Here is a 21,442-nt window from a genome sequence, read left to right on the forward strand (position 1 = left end):
ATGAATAATCAGAGAGAGTATCTCGTCACTACTCCAACTTTTCTTTTCTTCTTCTCAGACAAAAATTACAGAGTAATCTAGTAGATATTTCCCATTCTGGCTTGTCACACATGAGATAGAATACTTTGAGTATCCCCATCACCTTCAGCAACAAATCATAAATTATGCTTACGGGGTTCGGCAACACATCTAGTCCTGACTTAAGGATAGCAGATATAGTCCAACAAAAAGGATAATTTAGAGCAAGCTAAACATTTTTTGCTCAATGAAGCAAATTCAAAAAAAATACGCCTGAAAATATTTGATGATTTTGGGGAAAACTTGAACTATCTCAATTGAGAACTTTTGCAAGGCAAGGGAGAAGGACCCTGCTCCATTATCGGAGGCCAGACAAATCCTCTTGACAATTTAAAGGCAACGACCAAGAGGAGGAGTGGATGGAAAGTGCTAGTAAAACATTAAACATTCACCAATTCAAGCTTAAAGAGAAAAGGAGACCACATTCAAAAAGGAGGGCAATGCTAGTAACTACAGAAACAAAAGGCATACATAAGTCTTTGTTCTTGTAAATCGTCAAACGTAGTAAACACTTCAGTTGTGGAAAAATCTAAGGAAACTGCACCATTTATTCGTGGAATGACATCTTTCTTCACATATATGTATTCCTAAATATCTTATGATACGAACAATATGTACTAAAACATCTTATAAGATACCACCATATTGGACTTGCAAAAATATTGCTTTCACTTACATATTTCTTTATATATTTCCCTATACAGCCGATTCATCACAAACATTTATGATGGTCTAAAGAAGCACAATCGCATAATTCTTCTTTCATGATCCTCGAGGGAGAGACATCAGAGGTGGCAACCTTACCATTGGACAAAGGGGGTCAGAGCAGTGCCAAAACCCCCTCGATCTAGACCCACTTCCATGCCGGGGATGAGGACGGCCACTGGATCTATCCTAACTTCGCAGATTGAGCAGATAAATTTTCTTCCATGCACTTATGGCCCAAACAAAGTTCTAACCATTACAAAGAGCTTGGCTAAAAAATAACTCCTAACTTGCTTTTAAGAAATAAGACATCTGGTTAAGAAAAAATAAAAAACAATCAGATAAACAGAAAGTTTAAGTGACTGGTACTTATCAAGCTAGCGGTTGTTTGAAAAATCTTTTACCTTTTTATCATGAAGGCGACATCTTCACATATCCTTCCATTGTCATCTACGCACAATTAACAAGTTAACATATTGAAGGCGGTAATCTAGTTTCTAAGATATATCAATGCATTATCAACTTAAATTTTTGCTGCTCCATATCAGCAATACAATATGGTATTATTGCACATAGTGGCACAAAGAAGAATGTTTACCTAGTTGTGTGATGATGACCTCGTCCTTTCATGAATTCTTCTCGAGTTCTCCATTCTCTTAGACTTATGAATGCATCATGTTGCATAAAGAAGTAATTAGGTGATACACCTTAAATATGATCTGGCCATCACAAGAAAAATATCTAAGTAAAACAAAGGGTTTGTTTTGTTGGGCTTAACTTTTGCTTTTTCATTTTGGCTCATAAAGCAAAAAAAAAACATGTATGCAATTTTGGCTTGTAACTGTATTTAGTTACATGGTGGTAGGTGCAGGATTGCACTTCATGTTTGATCTAATTTATCTGTTAATCTATGTTGACTGCCAATGGAGAAACCGGAGGAGTATGTGCAAGACCTTAAACATAATCAGCAAGATTCAAAATACAATCGGCAAGCTATGCAATAGTGAGGTTCTCCCAGTGTTTGATCCAGATGTCAAGTAAACCAAAAAGTCCTGAAAACAAATATAGGCACGTGCATACATGATAAATTCTCTTGAAAATAGAAAAAGGGTTAAAATTATTGAGCTTGCATATAAAAAAATTGTAGATAAGATAAGAACTTCCATCAAACAATATAACAGCTACTAAATAGGTCATATTCTTTTTTGTGAGCATAAGTCAAACCTGGGGTTTGTTAATTTGCACATGAGAGAAGGCTTGCGTTCTTTTGTTTCCTGCAGCTAGCTCAAAAATAAAATAGAAGTTAACTTAGGTGTAAATCCTATTTTGGGCCGAGAAATGAGAATTACATCTTTATAACACATATTCTACATGGTACGATGTGTTTTCGGTTTGTTGTGGCGGTTCCGATTATCTCCTGCTGTTCATACAGGTGTGTCAATTTGCAGCCTACAGCGCCAAGATGGTCAACAACGTTGACCAGGACCTTGACAGCATAATCTTTTAAATTTCCCAACACCCTAATAACATGAAGCATGTGAAAAAAGATGAGACAATCTTTGACTGCATGTTCTACTTCTTCTCGGTGATTACTTAGCATAGACTTTACATGTCTGTTTGTTCTCCAATATTTATATAAGTTTTCTTTTCTTTTGCAATGGAGTCAGATGCAAGTGATGGGCACATCCAAAACTCTGTCTTGTTGTATTCCCCTTCTTTCACGATGATAAGTCCACTCCAATTCTGAACAACACAATGACTGAACTATTTCTTTTGATAACATAATGACTGAACTATTTCTTTTGCGAATAGTTAAGTTTACTCAATTATTTTCCTTTTAGAATTGCACATAATCCAATGGATGCTCCTCTTTTTCAACGAAAAAATATAATGACGATAATCTGATAGAGTGTATTGCCTATATGGCAAGCAAGCAAGATAATCATATCTGAATAAAAACTGTAGAGGTGAAAATCTCCTTCAATGCAATTCTAAATTGCATTAGAATTTTAGTAACATCTATAGAAAATAACTGCATATTGTAACACACAGAGCTTAACTTGTTATTCTTTTCTCGTAAAAAATTATGGCGCTATGTATGCTGGAGTATAAATAGTTGATTTTAGTTTAGAATGCAACAAAGAAGACATAAACCATGATGCCATAACTTGATCAAGTATTCAAAGTCAGGTCAATATAGCAATCTAGGTTCATCCATCGAGCAACAAAAACATATAGTAATCATCACCATACTTCCATCAAGGATCAATTCATCACCAAGAAACCAAATCCACCAGCCACCAGCAGGATGAACCCCCAACGACCAAACTCCAAAACTTTATAGACGGGAATAGAGCCAAAAACCAAGGTGCACACGTTCTTACCTCTTAATGTACTTCATAGCGATGAGGTCATTGGAGCACTTGTCCCTGATCAGTCTCATGTGTCCGCGTCTGTCACCGACGTCAGCGGCTACCATTGTTAACCATTGGCGTCATTTACACACAGACATAACCCCCTATGTCAGTAGGGATGGCTCGTCCCTCCCATTCAAGGTTGCTATTGAAGACATGGTCTGCCGCTGCACAACCGCTGTCCATGGAATTCAAGGGCCCGTCAGGTTCATAACTTGATCATATGAGAATATTCAAATAACGGTTTGGATTTTTCATCCACAACCTCTTTGGATTTTCAACAAACACATTGTGAGCATATAAAATACAAACCTGCACAACCGAATATTAGAAGAAAAAAGAGGATCCAGAAATGTCAACTCGCGCCGCGGCGGTGTGGTCCGTGAGGTTGAATTTCTCAAAGACGGACGCGAAGACGACGAGGAGGAGAGGGTCGCAGGCGCCGAGGTTGGGCTTCTCCGGCACGTAGTCCACCTCCACCTGCAATACACCATGGCGTTAGGCGCCGCTTGAGCGGATTACGGGGCAGCGAAACCGGAGCTCGCCTGAGGTCGGGGGTCGAATTCGGGGCGCGCGCTCTCCTCGGAGAGCTTACCGGCTCCCGCATCCCTTCTCTTCCTGTCCCTGTAGCGGCGGCGGAGGTGGGGGTGGCTGCGCCCGGTGTCCCGTGACTTGGGGATCTCCGTGGCGGCGACGACGGTGGGGGTGGCGGTGGGCATGATCATCGTCGACAGAAGCGAGCAAGGCGACCCCCTCATCCTTGGTCCCTCCGCTGCGCTCCTTCCTCTCTCTGGCGCAACAATATTTGGCAGGGGAGAGATGAGATCGGGAGCGAGGGGTGGAGGAGAGGTGGGTGAGGTACGTGTATGTGCTTGCCGGCAGTTTAATCTTTCTCTGTTTTTTTTTTTGAGCGATGATGGGTGGGGAAGTGGGCTGGTTTTTCGGGATTCTAGGGCGAGCGGGATCAAGCGATTTTTTTACCCCGTGCCATCGAGGAGGTGGGGATGAGGACCGATAGATGGTTGAACCGGTTGAACCATCACGACGTTCGATCCTACTTTAATAGTAGAGACTACTTATCGGGAACGGACTCTTAGTTTGATGCAGAAAGATCATACTGGGCGACGTGGGCGTTCTCATGCTATGGTTCGAGTTTTTTTTTCTTTTTTTTTCCTTTTTGAGCTTGAGGATGTTCCGTTCAATCATCTTAGCAAGATTTGAGTTTAAACACGAACTGATACAACTCAGCGGGATACAAAACCAACTTTTTTTAGATTCCTGCTGTGTTGGGACAGATCCCTAACCTACCGCAGCAGCCTCTTCAAAAAACCATCCCGGCCCGTGCGGCCTCCCTCTCGACCTACAGCGCCTCCCCTCCGACGGCAGCGTTGCCGGGCAAAGGCCCTATGGTGCCTATGATTAATTGAAATGCTGAGATTTAAACATTATTGTTCTTATTCTTGGTTGACCTTGTTCTCGCAAAACAAAAGATGTCTGTAAGATATATGGTGAATTTAAATTAGCATAGGTTGAAGAAAATGAGAGTGGGTTTGTGTCGTTTTCGCCATGCATGCATCTGGAAAAGAGATAGAGAGATGGCACATGTGTGGGGTCTACCCAAATTTGACTTTATATTACTCCCTCCGTTTCTAAATATAAGTCTTTTAAGATATTTCACTAGGAGTCTACATACGAAGCAAAATGAGTGAATCTACACTATAAGCATGTCTATATACATCCGTATGTAGTCCACTAATGAAACATCTTTAAAGACTTATATTTAGGAACAGAGGGAGTATATACGAAAAGTGTGTTGTAAAATACAAAGCAATACAATGAATTTGGCCTACAACTAACACGAGTCACATTATACTTGGACGGTAGATGATTCACTGCTACATACTGGCACTGGTAAAAAGTTCTTTGCAATTCTAGAAAGGCAATGTTCCATGGTACAATACAATACCCCCTTTTTCTAGCGTCGGTTAATCTTCATATTTCTTTTTTTAGGGCTATACTAATCTTCATATTTCTTCTCCATGGGTATACACTTGTAAGCTTTCTCGCATGCGCAACCATTGTAAACCCGTCCATCACCGGTGAGCTCCTTGCTCTACCCATCTTTCTCCACATATTTTCCCTTCAGGCTTCTGTCCGCCTTTTAAGATTCTTCACATAAATATTAAAAGTCGAGAAATAGAAATGAGAAGATTGATGGGCAATGATTCATCATATGATGGAGTGCACTGATGTGCAAGTCTGGTTTATCTTTTTTTTTTGTGGGAACATGGCTTGTGGTTTTTTTCCTAGCTAAGCGATTGATATACCGACGGGCTATATACCGAACCGAGCTGATGGATAAACTCACTACATATTGGATAAATTAAGCAAAAAAAGAAATACAATTCTACTCAACAACTGGACCATGATAACTATTATAGGAAATCAATTTAGACAATCATTATAGTCGAGCACTCGAACTACATCTCCTCATACTCTTTTTTTTTTTTGCGAATCACATCTCCTCATACTCCATGTGGAAACAACTTTACTCCGTCGACACCTCTGTTTAACCATGCATGCTCACCTCTGCAACGCATATGGCGATGAAGCCTCCGTCTTCTTCTAGTATATCACCTTGCCACCAAACAGCCTACTGAACATGCTGAACAAGTGTTGCAGCACAGAGGTCTTGGCACTGAGAGAGTGAGAGGTAGGCTGGGCGTCAACACCCCAACGCAAGTGTTATTGCTTCTGGGAACCTGGTGGACTGGAGCAATTGTGAGCTGTGGCAGGAGCCACATGAACATGTTGTAGTCCCATCCTCTGGGCAGCCACTCGACAAACTCTGTCGTGTTGTCGATGAGGTTGTACCTGAACACACCACATCGCTCCTGCGGCAGGCGGCCTCCCTGGTCGTCGTAGTAGGAGAAGTAGGCGAACCCACCGCTCAAGCCTAGACCCGCCGCGTCCATGGCGAAACTATTGGGCCACCCCAGAAACAACACGCGGTCCTCCAGGCTCCGGCCATCCTTCGTCGTCCACATCAACTTTTCCGGCCCCTTGGCGACCACCTCCTCAAGCGTGTGCACGGACATCGAGAGTGCGCCGACGAGGTCGTTAACGCCATTCTTACCTTGAACGGGGTAATTCATTGAGATGTGCACCGACGCCCACAGAAGCTCGCCGCGGGACTCGAGCACATAGCTGTGCTCGTACAAGTAGCCGTCACGCAGGCGCGGCATCGACCATGGCCTAGGAACCAGCACATCGTCGCTGTTGGTTGCGGCTGTGGACTGCTCTGCCACGCTGACGACGTGCCAGCAGATCAGGCTGTCCTCAACGCTCACATGGATCTTGCCATTGTGATACGCTACACAGAACTCTCCATCGGACGGGAGTTCGAGGGTCCTGTGGACAAACATCCACTCGGCGTCGCCCGGACGCAGCAGCGCCGCCCTGAACTCGGCGGTAAATGTGTCGATGATGTCGTGTTTGCTGAACAGAAGGACGGCGCCATCCTTGTAGATGATGCCATTGGGATTCTTCCCCAACCCGTGCGGGGAGAGAGCAGGCAGCAGGTGGGTGGGTGACCCTCCGGCGAGAGGGTCGTCGAGGGTTGGGCGGCCGGTGGGACCAGAGGCAGTGAAGTAGCGGACGGCGGTGCCGTCGGCGAAGGCCACCGTATTCTTCCCGGTGCCACCAGATTTGAGCGGCGGCGCGACGTAGCTTGTCTTGGAGAAGACGCATCTGAAGTTGAGGCAGCCGTCGCCCTTGTCGCTGGGCGCCAGAAGCCACGGCAGGAGCTGACCAGCCCCCGTCGTCGTCGATGGTCCTTGTGAGTCGCGCCATGGCTTACACACGGCGTGGAAGCGGACGAAATCGGCGGCGACGTGCAGACGGGTGGAGACCTCGCGGAGCAACTCCGGCGGGAGGTCCGGCCACCACGTCCGGTGCATCGCGGCAGGTTGGTTCTAATTCTAGATTGTGATGGGATCGACACCCGTATGCTGCGGAGCAGGCAGTTATATAGCCGCCACCTGTACGTATCTCCGTATATGCACCTAATCCGATTCGCTCTGCCTTTTTTCGCTGCAAAACAGTACTGCATACTAGGCTTATGTACACGGCATACACTGAGCATCTCCAGCAGGCGCATCCAAAAAATATGTTTGCCGCACGCGCTTCGGCTGGTTTAGCACGGGGATAGACACTGACTCCAGCAGCAGCGCTAAAATACAGCGCGCAAAAATGCAATGAACATGTGAATTTGACACAAACAAGTTGATGCATAAAAGTTCATGCCCACAAGTTCATCCAACCAAGTTCAAAATGCATAAAGTTCAAGACATAAATGAAAGACACATCAATCATCATCTTCCTCGTCTTCGTCCTCATCTTCCGAAGACGATTCTTCCGTCTCCGAAGATGAATCTTTCTCCCTAACCTCATCACGCACCGCATCACGTGAAGCTCCAACGGTGTTGGCAAGATCTTCAATGGCATCTTCATGGGAATGTGTGTGAGGAGGCACATCGAAAGACCTTCCACCCATGGCCGAAGGTGCACCCATGCCTCCCATGGCGGCCGGAGGTGCACCCATGCCTCCCATGAGAGAAGCAAAACTCATGCCTCCCATGACGGCCATAGCGTCGGAGGGTGCTCCAAAAGCCACCCATGCCTCCCATGGCGGCCGGAGGTGCACCCATTCATCCCATGGCTCCAAAGCCACCCATGCCTCCCATGGCGCCGAGGCCGCCGCCACCCATGGCGCCGAGGCCGCCGCCGCCACCCATGGCGCCAAGGCCATCGCCACCCATGCCGCGGATCATGGCTCTTTTTTGGATCAAGACTTCTTCACGGACAAGGTTGACATATTCCTTTTGCGCGTCATTGAACAAAGATGTGCCCAAGAAGAACAAGTGCTTCTCCCATTCCAACAACTTAGCTCGCTCCTCCATGCCCACCTTCCTCTCCTTCAATGCCACTTTCCTCTCCTCGACGGCCACCCTCCTCTCCTCGGCCGCGGCATCTTGGTTCCTTGCCATTTTCCTCACCTCGTTGGCTTCTTTTCTTGCCTTCACAATAGCTTCCATAGCATTTGTGAGCTCATCATCTCCTTTCCTCTTCTTCTTTTTGGTTTTGTCTTTCTTGCATCCATCCGGTCATTTTGGCTTCGAGTATGAAACCGAGTTGGGTGTGGGGCTTCTCTTGCCGTCATCACTTGATGCATCATCCTCCTCATCATCATCATTCAACTCAATTGTTCGCTTGCGTTTGTTGCTCAAATGCAAATCATCCAAATCTTCACGCTTCTTCCATTTCTCATCATCCTTTAACACTTCATAGCAATGAGGCAAGGTAAAGATCTTGCCTTTCTTGATCTTCCCCTTCTTGGTTGTCCTCGTCTCTTCTTTGAACAAGTTTTGTGCAATGTTGTACTACAAGAAAAACAAAACAAGTTAGCACTTCGGACACCAAAAACAAGTATGATGAACATGTATGAGATGACACTTACTCTATCATCCTCATTTGTGCCACTTGGGTTAATCTTGCCAACTGTCTTTTGTGCGGCCGCCCACTTTTGACAATCCGACAGCCGCGCTTCGCGCCGCGCCCAAAAAATGTGTTTCTCGCGCGCGCTTCGGCTGGTTTAGCGTAGGGATAGGCGCTGGCTCCAGCAGCAGCGCTAAAATGCAGCGCGCGCGCGATGCTCCAGCAGCGCGCGCAAAAATGCAATGAACATGTGAATTTGACACAAACAAGTTGATGCATAAAAGTTCATGCCCACAAGTTCATCCAACCAAGTTCAAAATGCATAAAGTTCAAGACATAAATTAAAGACACATCAATCATCATCTTCCTCGTCTTCGTCCTCATCTTTCGAAGACGATTCTTCCGCCTCCGAAGATGAATCTTCCTCCCTAACCTCATCACGCACCGCATCACGTGAAGCTCCGACGGTGTTGGCAAGATCTTCAATGGCATCTTCATGGGAATGTGTGTGAGGAGGCACATCGAAAGACCTTCCACCCATGGCCGGAGGTGCACCCATGCCTCCCATGGCGGCCGGAGGTGCACCCATGCCTCCCATGAGAGAAGCAAAACTCATGCCTCCCATGACGGCCATAGCGTCGAAGGGTGCTCCAAAGCCACCCATGCCTCCCATGGCGGCCGGAGGTGCACCCATGCCTCCCATGGCTCCAAAGCCACCCATGCCTCCCATGGCGCCGAGGCCACCGCCACCCATGGCGCCAAGGCCGCCGCCACCCATGCCGCCGAGGCCACCGCCACCCATGGTGTTGGGGATATTATCTGTTGATAAACCCGCCCTAGTTGGGCCGGGTCACCAAATCTGGCGATTCATCTAAAATATGGTTCGGGCCTTGGCCTGGTAGGACCAAAGGTTGTATGGCGGTTTACAACTTCCGGAAGGAGTCCATGACAGAGAAGGCCTCCAAGCTTTGGAAAGGTGGCGACTTAGAGATCGTAAGAGTCACGGTTTGTATAAAGGAAAGGACCCTTGTAAACCCTAGGGACTCGACCTGTATATAAAGGCGACTCCCAGGGAAGAAGAGGACAGGTTAGAAATCATCGAGTGCTAGGTCTCGCGAGTTACGCCCTCCTTGTAATCGAAACTCCATCAATACAACACAAAGCAGGACGTAGGCTTTTACCTCCTCACGAGGGGCCGAACCTGGGTAAATCGCCGTCTCACTCCCGTTCAACCCCTTTGAGTCGCCACCAAGGTGCGATGGCTCCAATACTAAGTCCTTTCACGAGGACATCTGCCATGACAAAACCACGACAGTTGGCGCCCACCATGGGGCCTGCGCACGGTGGAGTTGAGTTCTCAAAGGGAGCCCTACCAGGTTTTGGGAGCTACGCGACGGGGCTCATGACTCGGAGCCGCCGTGGGAAGTACTACATCAACAACTCGCTATGGGGGCCCGAGGCGGATTCGATCGAATCTAGTTATAGGGTCCCCTTCGGCAAGATCAGCGTTTTCATCAGCATGATTGGATCGCCCGTGCCTAAGCCGGACACCTCCTCCGACATCGTCGAGCCGGCCAGGTACGTCCGCCCGGTCGTGACGCCAAGCCTAACCCGCCCGGTCTTTGTTGGATTCACGTAGGGATGTGAGGAGCCAGAACAGTCAGCGACCCAAGAAACCACGCCGGTCAGCACCGACGACGAATCGTCCATGGGCGATTCGGATTCAGTCCAGTCTCTACATGGGGACTGCCTTGGGGGCTTGTCACTGGCCATGGACCCCGAAGTTCTTGACCGAACTCGCCGTCAGATCGCCGTTTACATGGCTGGGGCGACTCAACCCTCGCCAAACCCGGCAGGCGGAGATGGAACCGGCGAGACGTCTAGAAGCCCGACCACTATCTTGATGGAATTAGCAGCGGAAATTACAAGGCTCATGGCGACCCCCATCACACCGGAAAACCAGGAGGCAGTAAACACGGAATTGACGAAACTAAGAGAAGCAGTGGCAAAGACTCAGCGGGATGCCGAGGTGGAGTCCGCCAGGATCGAGACCCGGCAAGCTCAAATTACCGCTGAGATAGCTCGCTTAAATACTGACAACTGGCGGCTCGAAAGGCACCAACACGCATCTGACGCTGTCCATCAGCGGAGGCATCAGGGTCGCCTGCCCCCTGATCTCAACCCGACCTGCCTGTTCGACACTCCGCGAACTCCCGGGACGGGAGCCGCCCCGGGGGGAGGACCGGGCCAGCTGCCTAACCCGCCGGTCTAGCCAGTTGTGGATCGCGTCCCCCGATTCCGGACACCTCAAGGTCACTTTTCCAACCCGGTGGACAACGTCCTTGCCGCAACTCGCCATTTGGAATCCCTTCCGATTCACGGCAACACTCCTGCCGAGATAGAGGCAAGGAACGCCATTGAGATGTTGAAGACGGCGGTGGTTCAAAACGCCCAGTTCTCACATAGCCTAGATAGGCTGCATTCCACTCCTCAGGCAAGCCGCACCAGGAGTCGGCCAGAGGACCAGCCCGCTGTAAACAGCGGACCGCGGCTCATCCCCCAGGACAACTTGCCTGATCATCAAGACCCGCCAGGCCGGGATCATCCGGACATCCAAGTCGCCCCAGCCCCTCTTGTCGGGAGTGGCGGACGAGTGGGGGTGCCGTGCTTGGCCCCCGCCCTTCGCAACGAGCGAATGCCTAATGATTTTAAAGGGCCAAGAAAGGTGCCTAACTACAATCCGGACCTTGAGCCGGCGTCGTGGGTCGAGAGTTATGAAATCGCCATGGACATGCTCGACGTAAACGAAGCAGTTTGCACCAAATACTTCACAATGATGCTCGAAGGGACATCGCGTACTTGGTTAAAAAACTTACCTCCCAACTCCATCCAGACTTGGGCTGAATTGAAAGAGCGCTTCATCAAAAACTTCCGAGGAACCTGCAAGCGTCCAATGACAATTGTCGATCTACAACACTGCGTTCAACGCCCCGATGAGTCGGCCCACCACTGATCACGGCGGGTCGCGGAAATCATTCACTCGTCAGACGGTATTACGGCGGCTCAGGCTGTGCTGATCCTAGAATAGAATTGCCACTACGAACCTTTGGTGCAGAAGTTGGGGCGACTCAAATGAAAGGTCCAAGACATGGGAGAGCTAATGGATACCCTCACTAGGTACGCTGTGGCGGACGACACCAAAGATCCTGGCGAGGATGGCGGCAAGACTAACTCACCAAGAAAGGGCGAGTCATCCAAAAATCATACCCGGTTCTAGGGACGGGCCCGCCATAATTAGGGAGCAAATAGCAAGAGAAGGCAGCAGGAAGAGTCTTCAGACTTAGTCGCCAACACCAACACCAATAATGGCAACCAGCGCCAGAAGAAGAGTAGTGGTTACAGTGGCAAAAAGGCGCGCAACTATAATGAGTTACTCAAAGGCCCTTGCCCGCACCACGCCATGGCAGACGGCCCTTCGACTCATTCCTGGGAGGACTGCTACATGATGCGGGAGTTTCGGGCAGAGGCGATCAAAAAAGGGCAAAGCGGTGACCCGGACCAACGGCAGGAACAGTTCGGCGCGCCCAACCAGCGTCAGAACTCCTTCGGCGGTTTCCCCGAACCGGGGTCTCAGGGGGGCTCGCAGCCGAGCAGCGGCCAGTATCCGGTGCATCACCAGCGACGGTATAACCCGCCCGGAGTTTTTCAGCAACCACCCCCACAGGGGCTTCGCAGGGCCAGGATGATAATGGCGGCTTCCGCAACAATCCCAAGCAGTTAAGCAATGGGCAGTACCACGTTTTCACCACCAATGCTTGTAGGCGTGATAAAAAGGTGAGTCAACGAGCGTACGGTGTGTCTGAGCCGGCACTCCCTAGATACCTCCACTGGTCCGAGCAGACCATATCATGGAGTAAGGAGGATCACCCGCCAAGAGTTGACAATCCCGGCGACTTAGCGTTGGTCGTGGCTCCCCAAGTTGGGGGATATACCTTGTCAAAAGTATTGATGGATGGTGGCAGCAGCATCAACATTTTGTACTTCGACACTTTCCAAAGGATGAACCTATTGGAGAAAGATTTGATGCCTTCAACCACGGTATTCCACGGAATCGTCCTAGGCAAATCGGCGTACCCCATAGGCCGAGTTAGGCTCACAGTTGCGTTCGGAACAACATCTAATTACAGGAGTGAGTCACTGATGTTTGAGGTGGTCAAGTTAAAAAGCCCCTATCATGCGCTGTTTGGGAGGTCGGCTTACGTCCGTTTCATGGCTCGCCCATGCTATGTTTACCTTAAGCTCAAGATGCCTGGCCCTAAAGGGCCCATCACGGTTGATGGTGATAGGAGGATTGCAAGAGAATGTGAAGAAAGGGATGCGGCTTACGCAGAAGTCGCTTGTGCTGCAGAGGAGCTCAAATAGCACCAGGCCAATGTTGATCCGGCCGATATGTCACCCCTAAAAAAGCCAACGACAGATGTTGAGCCGCCCCTCAAGTTCAAACCAACAGACGACACTAAAACGGTGGATTTCGTCCCTGGCGACTCAACCAAGCAGTTCACTATTGGGACGGGTCTAGATCCCAAATAGGAAAGCGCGCTCATCGAATTCATCCGTGAGAATCGGGACATCTTCTCATGGAAACCTTCTGACATGCCTGGTGTGCTGAGAGAATTCACTGAGCACCATCTTAATGTTGACCCAAAGGCAAAACCGATCCAGCAATATCTTCGTAGGTTCAACGAGGAACGACGCAAGGCAATCGGGGAGGAGGTTGCCCGTCTCTTGGCCGTCGGATTCATCGTGGAAGTTTTCCACCCCAAATGGTTGGCTAACCCGGTTTTGGTGCTCAAGAAGAATGGTACCTTCCGTATGTGCATTTATTACACGGACCTCAACAGAGCTTGTCCAAAAGATCCTTTCGCTCTTCCCCGCATCGACCAGATTATTGATTCGGTGGCGGGATGCGAACATTTGTGCTTCTTGGACGCTTATTCTGGATATCACCAAATCAAGATGGCCGTAGAGGATCAAGAGAAAACAACTTTTATAACCCCCTTTGGGGCTTTTTGCTATGTGTCCATGCCATTTGGACTCAAGAGTGCAGGGGCGACTTATCAGCGCTGCATCCAGAATTGCCTCCGTGGCCAAATCGGACGCAACGTTCACGCCTATGTCGATGACATTGTGGTTAAAACCCACCGGAGGGAGACGCTATTGGAAGATCTCAAGGAAACTTTTGATAATCTGCGGGTATATCAGATGAAGCTAAATCCCACCAAGTGTGTCTTTGGTGTTCCTGCAGGGAAATTGTTGGGCTTCCTGGTGTCTGAGCGCGGCATTGAAGCTAACCCGGACAAGACCGAAGCGGTTACCTCTCTTGGGAAGCCGGAAAATATTAATCAAGTCCAACGAATGGCGGGTCGCATTGCGGCCTTAAGTCGCTTTATAAGCCGCCTGGGAGAAAAGGCGATTCCCCTTTATCAATTGCTAAAGAAAATTGTGTTGGAAATATGCCCTAGAGGCAATAATAAACTAGTTATTATTATATTTCTTTGTTCATGATAATCGTTTATTATCCATGCTATAATTGTATTGATTGGAAACACAGTGCATGTGTGGATACATAGACAAAACTTTGTCCCTAGTAAGCCTCTAGTTGACTAGCTCGTTGATCAGAGATGGTCAAGGTTTCCTGACCATAGGCAAGTGTTGTCACTTGATAACGGGATCACATCATTAGGAGAATCATGTGATGGACTAGACCCAAACTAATAGACGTAACATGTTGATCGTGTCATTTTGTTGCTACTGTTTTGTGCGTGTCAAGTATTTGTTCCTATGACCATGAGATCATATAACTCACTGACACCGGAGGAATGCTTTGTGTGTATCAAACGTCGCAACATAATTGGGTGACTATAAAGATGCTCTACAGGTATCTCCGAAGGTGTTCGTTGAGTTAGTATGGATCGAGACTGGGATTTGTCACTCCGTGTGACGGAGAGGTATCTCGGGGCCCACTCGGTAATACAACATCACACACAAGCCTTGCAAGCAATGTGACTTAGTGTAAGTTGCGGGATCTTGTATTACAGAATGAGTAAAGAGACTTGCTGGTAAACGAGATTGAAATAGGTATGCGGATGCTGACGATCGAATCTCGGGCAAGTAACATACCGAAGGACAAAGGGAATGACATACGGGATTATATGAATCCTTGGCACTGAGGTTCAAACGATAAGATCTTCGTAGAATATGTAGGATCCAATATGGGCATCCAGGTCCCGCTATTGGATATTGACCGAGGAGTCACTCGGGTCATGTCTACATAGTTCTCGAACCCGCAGGGTCTGCACACTTAAGGTTCGACGTTGTTTTATGCGTATTTGAGTTATATGGTTGGTTACGGAATGTTGTTCGGAGTCCCGGATGAGATCACGGACGTCACGAGGGTTTCCGGAATGGTCCGAAAACGAAGATTAATATATAGGATGACCTCATTTGATTACCGGAAGGTTTTCGGAGTTACCGGGAATGTACCGGGAATGATGAATGGATTCCGGGTGTTCACCGGGGGGGCAACCCACCCCGGGGAAGCCCATAGGCCTTGGGGGTGGTGCACCAGCCCTTGGTGGGCTGGTGGGACAGCCCAAGAAGGCCCTATGCGCCAAGGATAGAAAATCAAAGAGAAAGAAAAAAAAGGAGGTGGGAAAGGAGAGAAGGACTCCACTTTCCAATCCTAGTTGGACTAGGATTTGAGGAGGACTCCACCTCCCTTGGTGGCGCAGCCCTTGGGGCTCCTTGAGCCTCAAGGCAAGCCTCCCCTCCCTCCTCCTATATATATGGAGCAATTAGGGCTGATTTGAGACAACTTTTGCCACGGCAGCCCGACCACATACCTCCACGGTTTTACCTCTAGATCGCGTTTCTGCGGAGCTCGGGCTGAGCCCTGCTGAGATTAGATCACCTCCAACCTCCGTAGCGCCGTCACGCTGCCGGAGAACTCATCTACCTCTCTGTCTCTCTTGCTGGATCAAGAAGGCCGAGATCATCGTCGAGCTGTACGTGTGCTGAACGCGGAGGTGCCGTCCGTTCGGCACTAGATCGTGGGACGTATCGCGGGACGGTTCGTGGGACGGTTCGCGGGGCGGATCGAGGGACGTGAGGACGTTCCACTACATCAACCGCGTTCACTAACGCTTCTGTTGTGCGATCTACAAGGGTACGTAGATTGGAAATCCCCTCTCGTAGATGGACATCACCATGATAGGTCTTCGTGCGCGTAGGAATTTTTTTGTTTCCCATGCGACGTTCCCTAACAATCTGACCATTTTGTTTGGACAGATGAAGCCGATGAAGCTTTCGAAGCCTTGAAACGGCAACTGGTCAACCCGCCGGTCCTGGCCGCCCCGACTGAGAAAGGGCCCATGCTTTTATATATTGCGGCAAACTCCAAAGCGGTGAGTGTGGCGGTGGTCGTTGAAAGGAAGGAGGAAGGAAAGGAATACCCTGTGCAGCGCCCGGTGTATTTTATCAGCGAGGTGTTTACTCTTTCCAAGCAGCGATACCCACACTGGCAGAAGCTAGTATATGGGGTGTTTATGGCAATCCGGAAGCTTAAACATTATTTTCAAGAGCATCCCATCACGGTGGTTAGTTCCGCTCCCCTCGGGGACATCATCCAGAATCGCGAGGCAACGGGGCGGATTGCCAAGTGGGCGATTGAACTTGGGCCGCACCACGTGCGATACACCCCTCGCACGGCTATCAAATCTCAGGCCTTGATTGATTTCGTCAATGATTGGGCCGAGTTACAGGTCCCGAAAGACAAGCCTGATCTTACATACTGGACTATTTATTTTGACGGATCCACACATTTGGAAGGCTCGGGGGCTGGCGTGGTACTGGTATCTCCTCAAGGAGACAAATTCTGTTATGTCCTCCGACTCATGTTTCCATGCACCAACAATGCTGCGGAATACGAAGCTTTACTTCACGGCTTGCGACTCGCCAAGGAGATGAACCTTACACGGGTCTGATGTTTTGGCGACTCTGATCTGGTGGCTCAGCAAGTTTCAGGCACTTGGGACTCTCAAGACCCCGCGATGGTGGCTTACAGGAGGGCTGTGTCCGATGTGGCGGGTCATTTCCATGGCTATCAGGTTGATCACATTGACCGGCGCCTTAACGAGGCGGCTGATGCCCTTTCGCGTCTCGGTTCCCAGCGAAAACCGGTTCCCCCTAATGTTTTTCATGGATACTTTGCATAATCCTTCCGTGAGTTTGCCATCAGAGGAGGAGTTGGCGATACCAGATCCTGAGTCCCAGTTCGTGGCGGCTCTCCACGTTACGCCGGATTGGGTTCTTCCCTATCTGGCCTATCTCGCCCGAGGCGAGTTACCTACAGATGAAGTGTTGGCCTGCCAAATTGTTCGGCGAAGCAAATCCATGGTGATCATCAACGGCGAATTATATAAGCGAAGTACCTCCGGGGTTTTTCAACGATGTGTTTCCTCCGGAAAAGGGTGCATAATTCTAAATGACATTCATTCCGGAGATTGTGGGCATCACGCCGGTTCACGTTCCTTGGTTTCAAAGGCGTTCCGTCATGGTTTCTTTTGGTTGACGGCTCATGCAGATGCAGAGGAGATAGTTCGTCGATGCGATGGATGCCAGCGTTATGGGCGACAGGATCATGTGCCGGCTCAAGAACTAAGGATGATTCCCATCACTTGGCCTTTCGCGGTCTGGGGGTTAGACATGGTTGGCCCCTTTAAAATGGCATCCAACAAGAAAACCCATTTGCTGGTGGCGGTTGATAAATTCACCAAGTGGGTTGAGGCAGAGCCTGTTGGAGCTTGCGATGCGGAGACGACGGTCAAATTCTTGAAAAAATTGATCTTTCGGTTTGGATATCCGCACAGTATCATTACAAACACTGGTACTAATTTGTCTCAAGGGGCGATGCAGGAGTTTTGCCGTCGAGAGCACATCCGGCTTGATGTTTCTGCGGTTGCCCACCGACGATCTAATGGATAGGCGGAGCGGGCGAACGAGGAAGTTTTATGAGGAATCAAGCCCCGACTCATGGTTCCCTTGGAAAGAACCCCGGGGTGTTGGGTTGAGGAGTTGCCCTCGGTGCTATGGAGCATCCGGACCACCCCGAACCGGTCCACGGGTTTTACCCCTTTCTTTCTGGTCTATGGAGCAGAAGCTGTTCTTCCCACTGACATAAGGCATGACTCACCTAGAGTCGCCGCTTATGTGGAACAGGACAACGAACTGGCGCGTTAAGACTCCTTGGACGCCTTAGAGGAGGCGCGCGATTTGGTTGCAGCCCGATCGGCCATCTATCAGCAGGACTTACGACGTTATCACAGCCGCCGGGTCAAGAGCCGAACCTTTCAGGAAGGCGACTTAGTGCTTCGGCTGATACAAGATCGTGCTGGCATGCATAAGTTATCACCACCATGGGAAGGACCGTTCGTCGTTAGCAAAAATCTTTGCAACGGATCTTACTATCTGGTGGATCTCCGGCCTAACCGGCCAACCACGGAGACTGAGTCGACTCGCCCCTGGAATATTGTCCACTTGCGGCCTTATTAGACTTGAGCTCTTAAGCTCTAAATTTTGTAAGTTTTTCATTTCTTATAAAGCAATAAAATTAAACGCCTCCCGACTTGGGGGCTTTCCTGCTAATTCATCTTATTGAAAGGTATGGGTCTTTATTCTTTTATCAACAAGTCGCCCAAACATGGACGCTATCCATATCAAAGAGCTTAAGTTGCCATGATGCGCTTATTACAAAACTGGGTATTGATAAGCCAAAGAGGATCGAAGTCGCCACAAGAGCGCGATCCAAACATAGGCGCCTTATATGATTCTGTGGATTAGATCGACTTACCTGAGGACAGTGTATGCCCAAGTCGTTTTGTGTAATAGCGTATACGCTTCTACAATCCTATGACGGTCTATCCCTTAATCATAGGTCACTTGGGGGCTTCCTCTTACTGAGATCAGCTTTACTACCCATTTGGCCTGTGAAAAAATACTGCATTACAAATGGTTATACTGGACTGTGTGTTGGCCAAATCGCCATATGGACCCATGAACTCTTGGCGGGTTATTCCGCTAATGGACCCTGAACTTGCTTTGGTTAAAACATGTCTAGTACCGGCAAGCGCCTCACATGGAAAATAGAGAAAACATTGGTTCATTGAACCCGCTTCACTGAAGCTTGACTTGTGCGTGATTAGCCGGTCTAAATACTTGAGCTTTTGATACAAATGTCTCCCTTGGGTGGCGCTTGAGCTTGCTTGACTCGCTCTATCCTGTCGCGACCATATGAGCTGACGAAATTGCTATTTTTTACCTCCCTTGGGTGGCGCTTGAGCTTTTTTGACTCGCCCTATCCTGTCGCGACCTTATGAGCCGACGAAATTGCTATTTTTTTACCTCCCTTGGGTGGCGCTTGAGCTTTTTTGACTCGGGTGGCGCTTGAGCTTTTTTGACTCGCCCTATCCTATCGCGACCTTATGAGCCGACGAAATTGCTATTTTTTACCTCCCTGGCACTGCCACCAGGTTTTTTCAGACTTTTTTCTGACTCGCCTCAAAATATCTTGGGGCGATTGCTATTTGTTATCACCTATTACTCACTGAGATGGTTTGATATATGTTTTCAAGTTTAGAACAGGTTGATGATCAAAATCACTCTAGCCATGGCGGATCAAGCATCATAAAAACGCCTCAATGGCGGGTCAAGTATTATGATAAAAGCCTCAAACGGCGGATCAAGCATTTCAAAACGCCTTAAGGGCGACATAGGGGTTTTTTAAGATATCACAGAAGCAGTTTTGATTCCTAAAGAGACCTATTACATGGATCTCATGGCCAAATCAATGAGGTGTTATTCTGCTGATGCCCTTGGATCAGCCTGCTGCGAGCTTTGGCCAACTTCAATTTGCAAGTCACCCAATACCCAGTTACACTTGGATAACGCGGCGAACTCATCTTCATCGGTCAGCACTGATGAGAGATCTGCGTCCAAGTCAAAAGGATTCTTGGGTCGACGCGGAGTTAAGCTGGTCGTCACAAAGGTTGGCGGATTAACCTTCTTGTTTTTGTTGTCGTAGGCGGCTTGGTATTTTGATAAATCTAGGCTTGCACCAAGCTGAGTCGCCACCAAACGGGAGTCCTTGACAACACGTTGATAGTCCTCTTCAATGAATTCTGACCCATCATCCTTGAGTTGAGGAAAGCCCGCCGCTACTTCTTCTGGGTTTATCTCTGGAGCATATGCTAAGCACCGACTCAGTGTAGTCAGTGCTCCTTTCCGGGCGGCTGACCGAGTTAACTCGCCAATTTGGGGAGGAAGAGTGGATAAGCAGCCAAGCATCTTCTTTATTGATGTTATAGGTTCCTTGGCACCCATCACTGCTTTCACAGTCAGCACACTCCCGGTATATAGCTGCTCCGTCAACGTGTAAATCGCCTTCAGCATCAGGACGCAATCATCCTGAAGGTTGGCGGCTCTCGGACCTGTTTAAGAGATAATGATAGTCAACGATTTATATAAAGCTATTTGTTTATAAAGGTCAAGATTTGTTTTTTACCGAAGACGGCTTGCGCCATGTTTGAGATATGTCGCTTTAAGCCGGACAGCTCCTGTTGCACAGTATCCAACTTGGCTTCAGCTCTTTCTGCTCGCTTTGTTAAAGCATCTTGATCAGGTTGAGCCCTTTTTAAGTCGGCTTTTATCTTCTCCATCTCAGATAAGATCAGTTGATACTTCTCTTCTGATTTGGCCCGGGCATCCTGCTGATCGGATAAGTTTTTCTTCAAGTCGCCAAGTGCTGATTCAGTTTGGATAAGTGATTCCTGTTGAAGCATATAGTTAAGGGGCAAGTATCAGAATTATTGCAAGCAACATCCCTGACACTTGGGGGCTAATGTATATTTTTTTAGACAAAATTATACAGTATCAAGACCCGGCTCATCTTTTTACTGATGACCCTGCCCTTGGGGGTTACAGGTCGAAAGTTTTTCAAATCATCAAGACCCGGCTCATCTTTTTACTGATGACCCGGCCCTTGGGGGTTACAGGTTGAAAGTTTTTCAAATCATCAAGACCCGGATCATCTTTCTACTGATGACCCGACCCTTGGGGGTTACAGGTCGAAAGTTTTTCAAATCATCAAGACCCGGCTCATCTTTTTGCTGATGAGCCGACCCTTGGGGGTTACAGGTCGAAAGTTTTTCAAATCATCAAGACCCGGCTCATCTTTTTATTGATGACCCGGCCCTTGGGGGTTAATGAGGATAATATAGTATACAACAAAATGCACCTCATGTTTGTTCTTCAGCATCCGAAGCAGGCTCTTCTCCATCTCATAACTCGCCTCCAGGCGACTTGCAAAGCCAGAGCAAAGTTCTTTGAATTCCAGATTTTCATATTGGGAGAGCTTAGCCTTGGAAAGTTCATGCTCAAGAATAGGTTGAGCTGATGATGATACATGCTTCGATAAAACCGCTGTGGCCGGTTTAGAGAAGCGAGTACCGGTGATAACCACAACATCCGGGTCTTCTGCTGTTGTCAATGGACTTGGCGGGTTAGGTGCATCCATGTTTTCCTTGGGAGAGCTGGGGAGATCCACTTGATCTTCAGGTTTGTCTTGGTCCGGGTTATCCTGGATCGGCGCCGACTTTCCGATAGGCTCCGAAGTTGAAATGGGAGTTGACCCGCCA

The 21,442-nt window shown here is 48.5% G+C and overlaps 1 protein-coding gene across 1 annotated transcript; it reads right to left on the reverse strand.

Moving 5' to 3' along the window:
• Positions 1–5,623: 5,623 nt before the first annotated feature.
• Positions 5,624–7,192, reverse strand: LOC123441161. The gene has a single exon (XM_045117664.1). The coding sequence runs from the start codon at positions 7,154–7,156 to the stop codon at positions 5,831–5,833; it is 1,326 nt and encodes a 441-aa protein (XP_044973599.1). The 5' UTR covers positions 7,157–7,192; the 3' UTR covers positions 5,624–5,830.
• Positions 7,193–21,442: the final 14,250 nt, after the last annotated feature.

Source organism: Hordeum vulgare, chromosome 3H (genome assembly GCF_904849725.1).
Source record: "Hordeum vulgare subsp. vulgare chromosome 3H, MorexV3_pseudomolecules_assembly, whole genome shotgun sequence".
In the NCBI taxonomy this organism is placed as follows: Eukaryota; Viridiplantae; Streptophyta; class Magnoliopsida; order Poales; family Poaceae; genus Hordeum; species Hordeum vulgare.

Coding starts and splice junctions, on each gene's coding strand:
- LOC123441161 (XM_045117664.1), bottom strand. CDS start 7,156: ATGCACCGGACGTGGTGGCCGGACCTCCCGCCGGAGTTGCTCCGCGAG.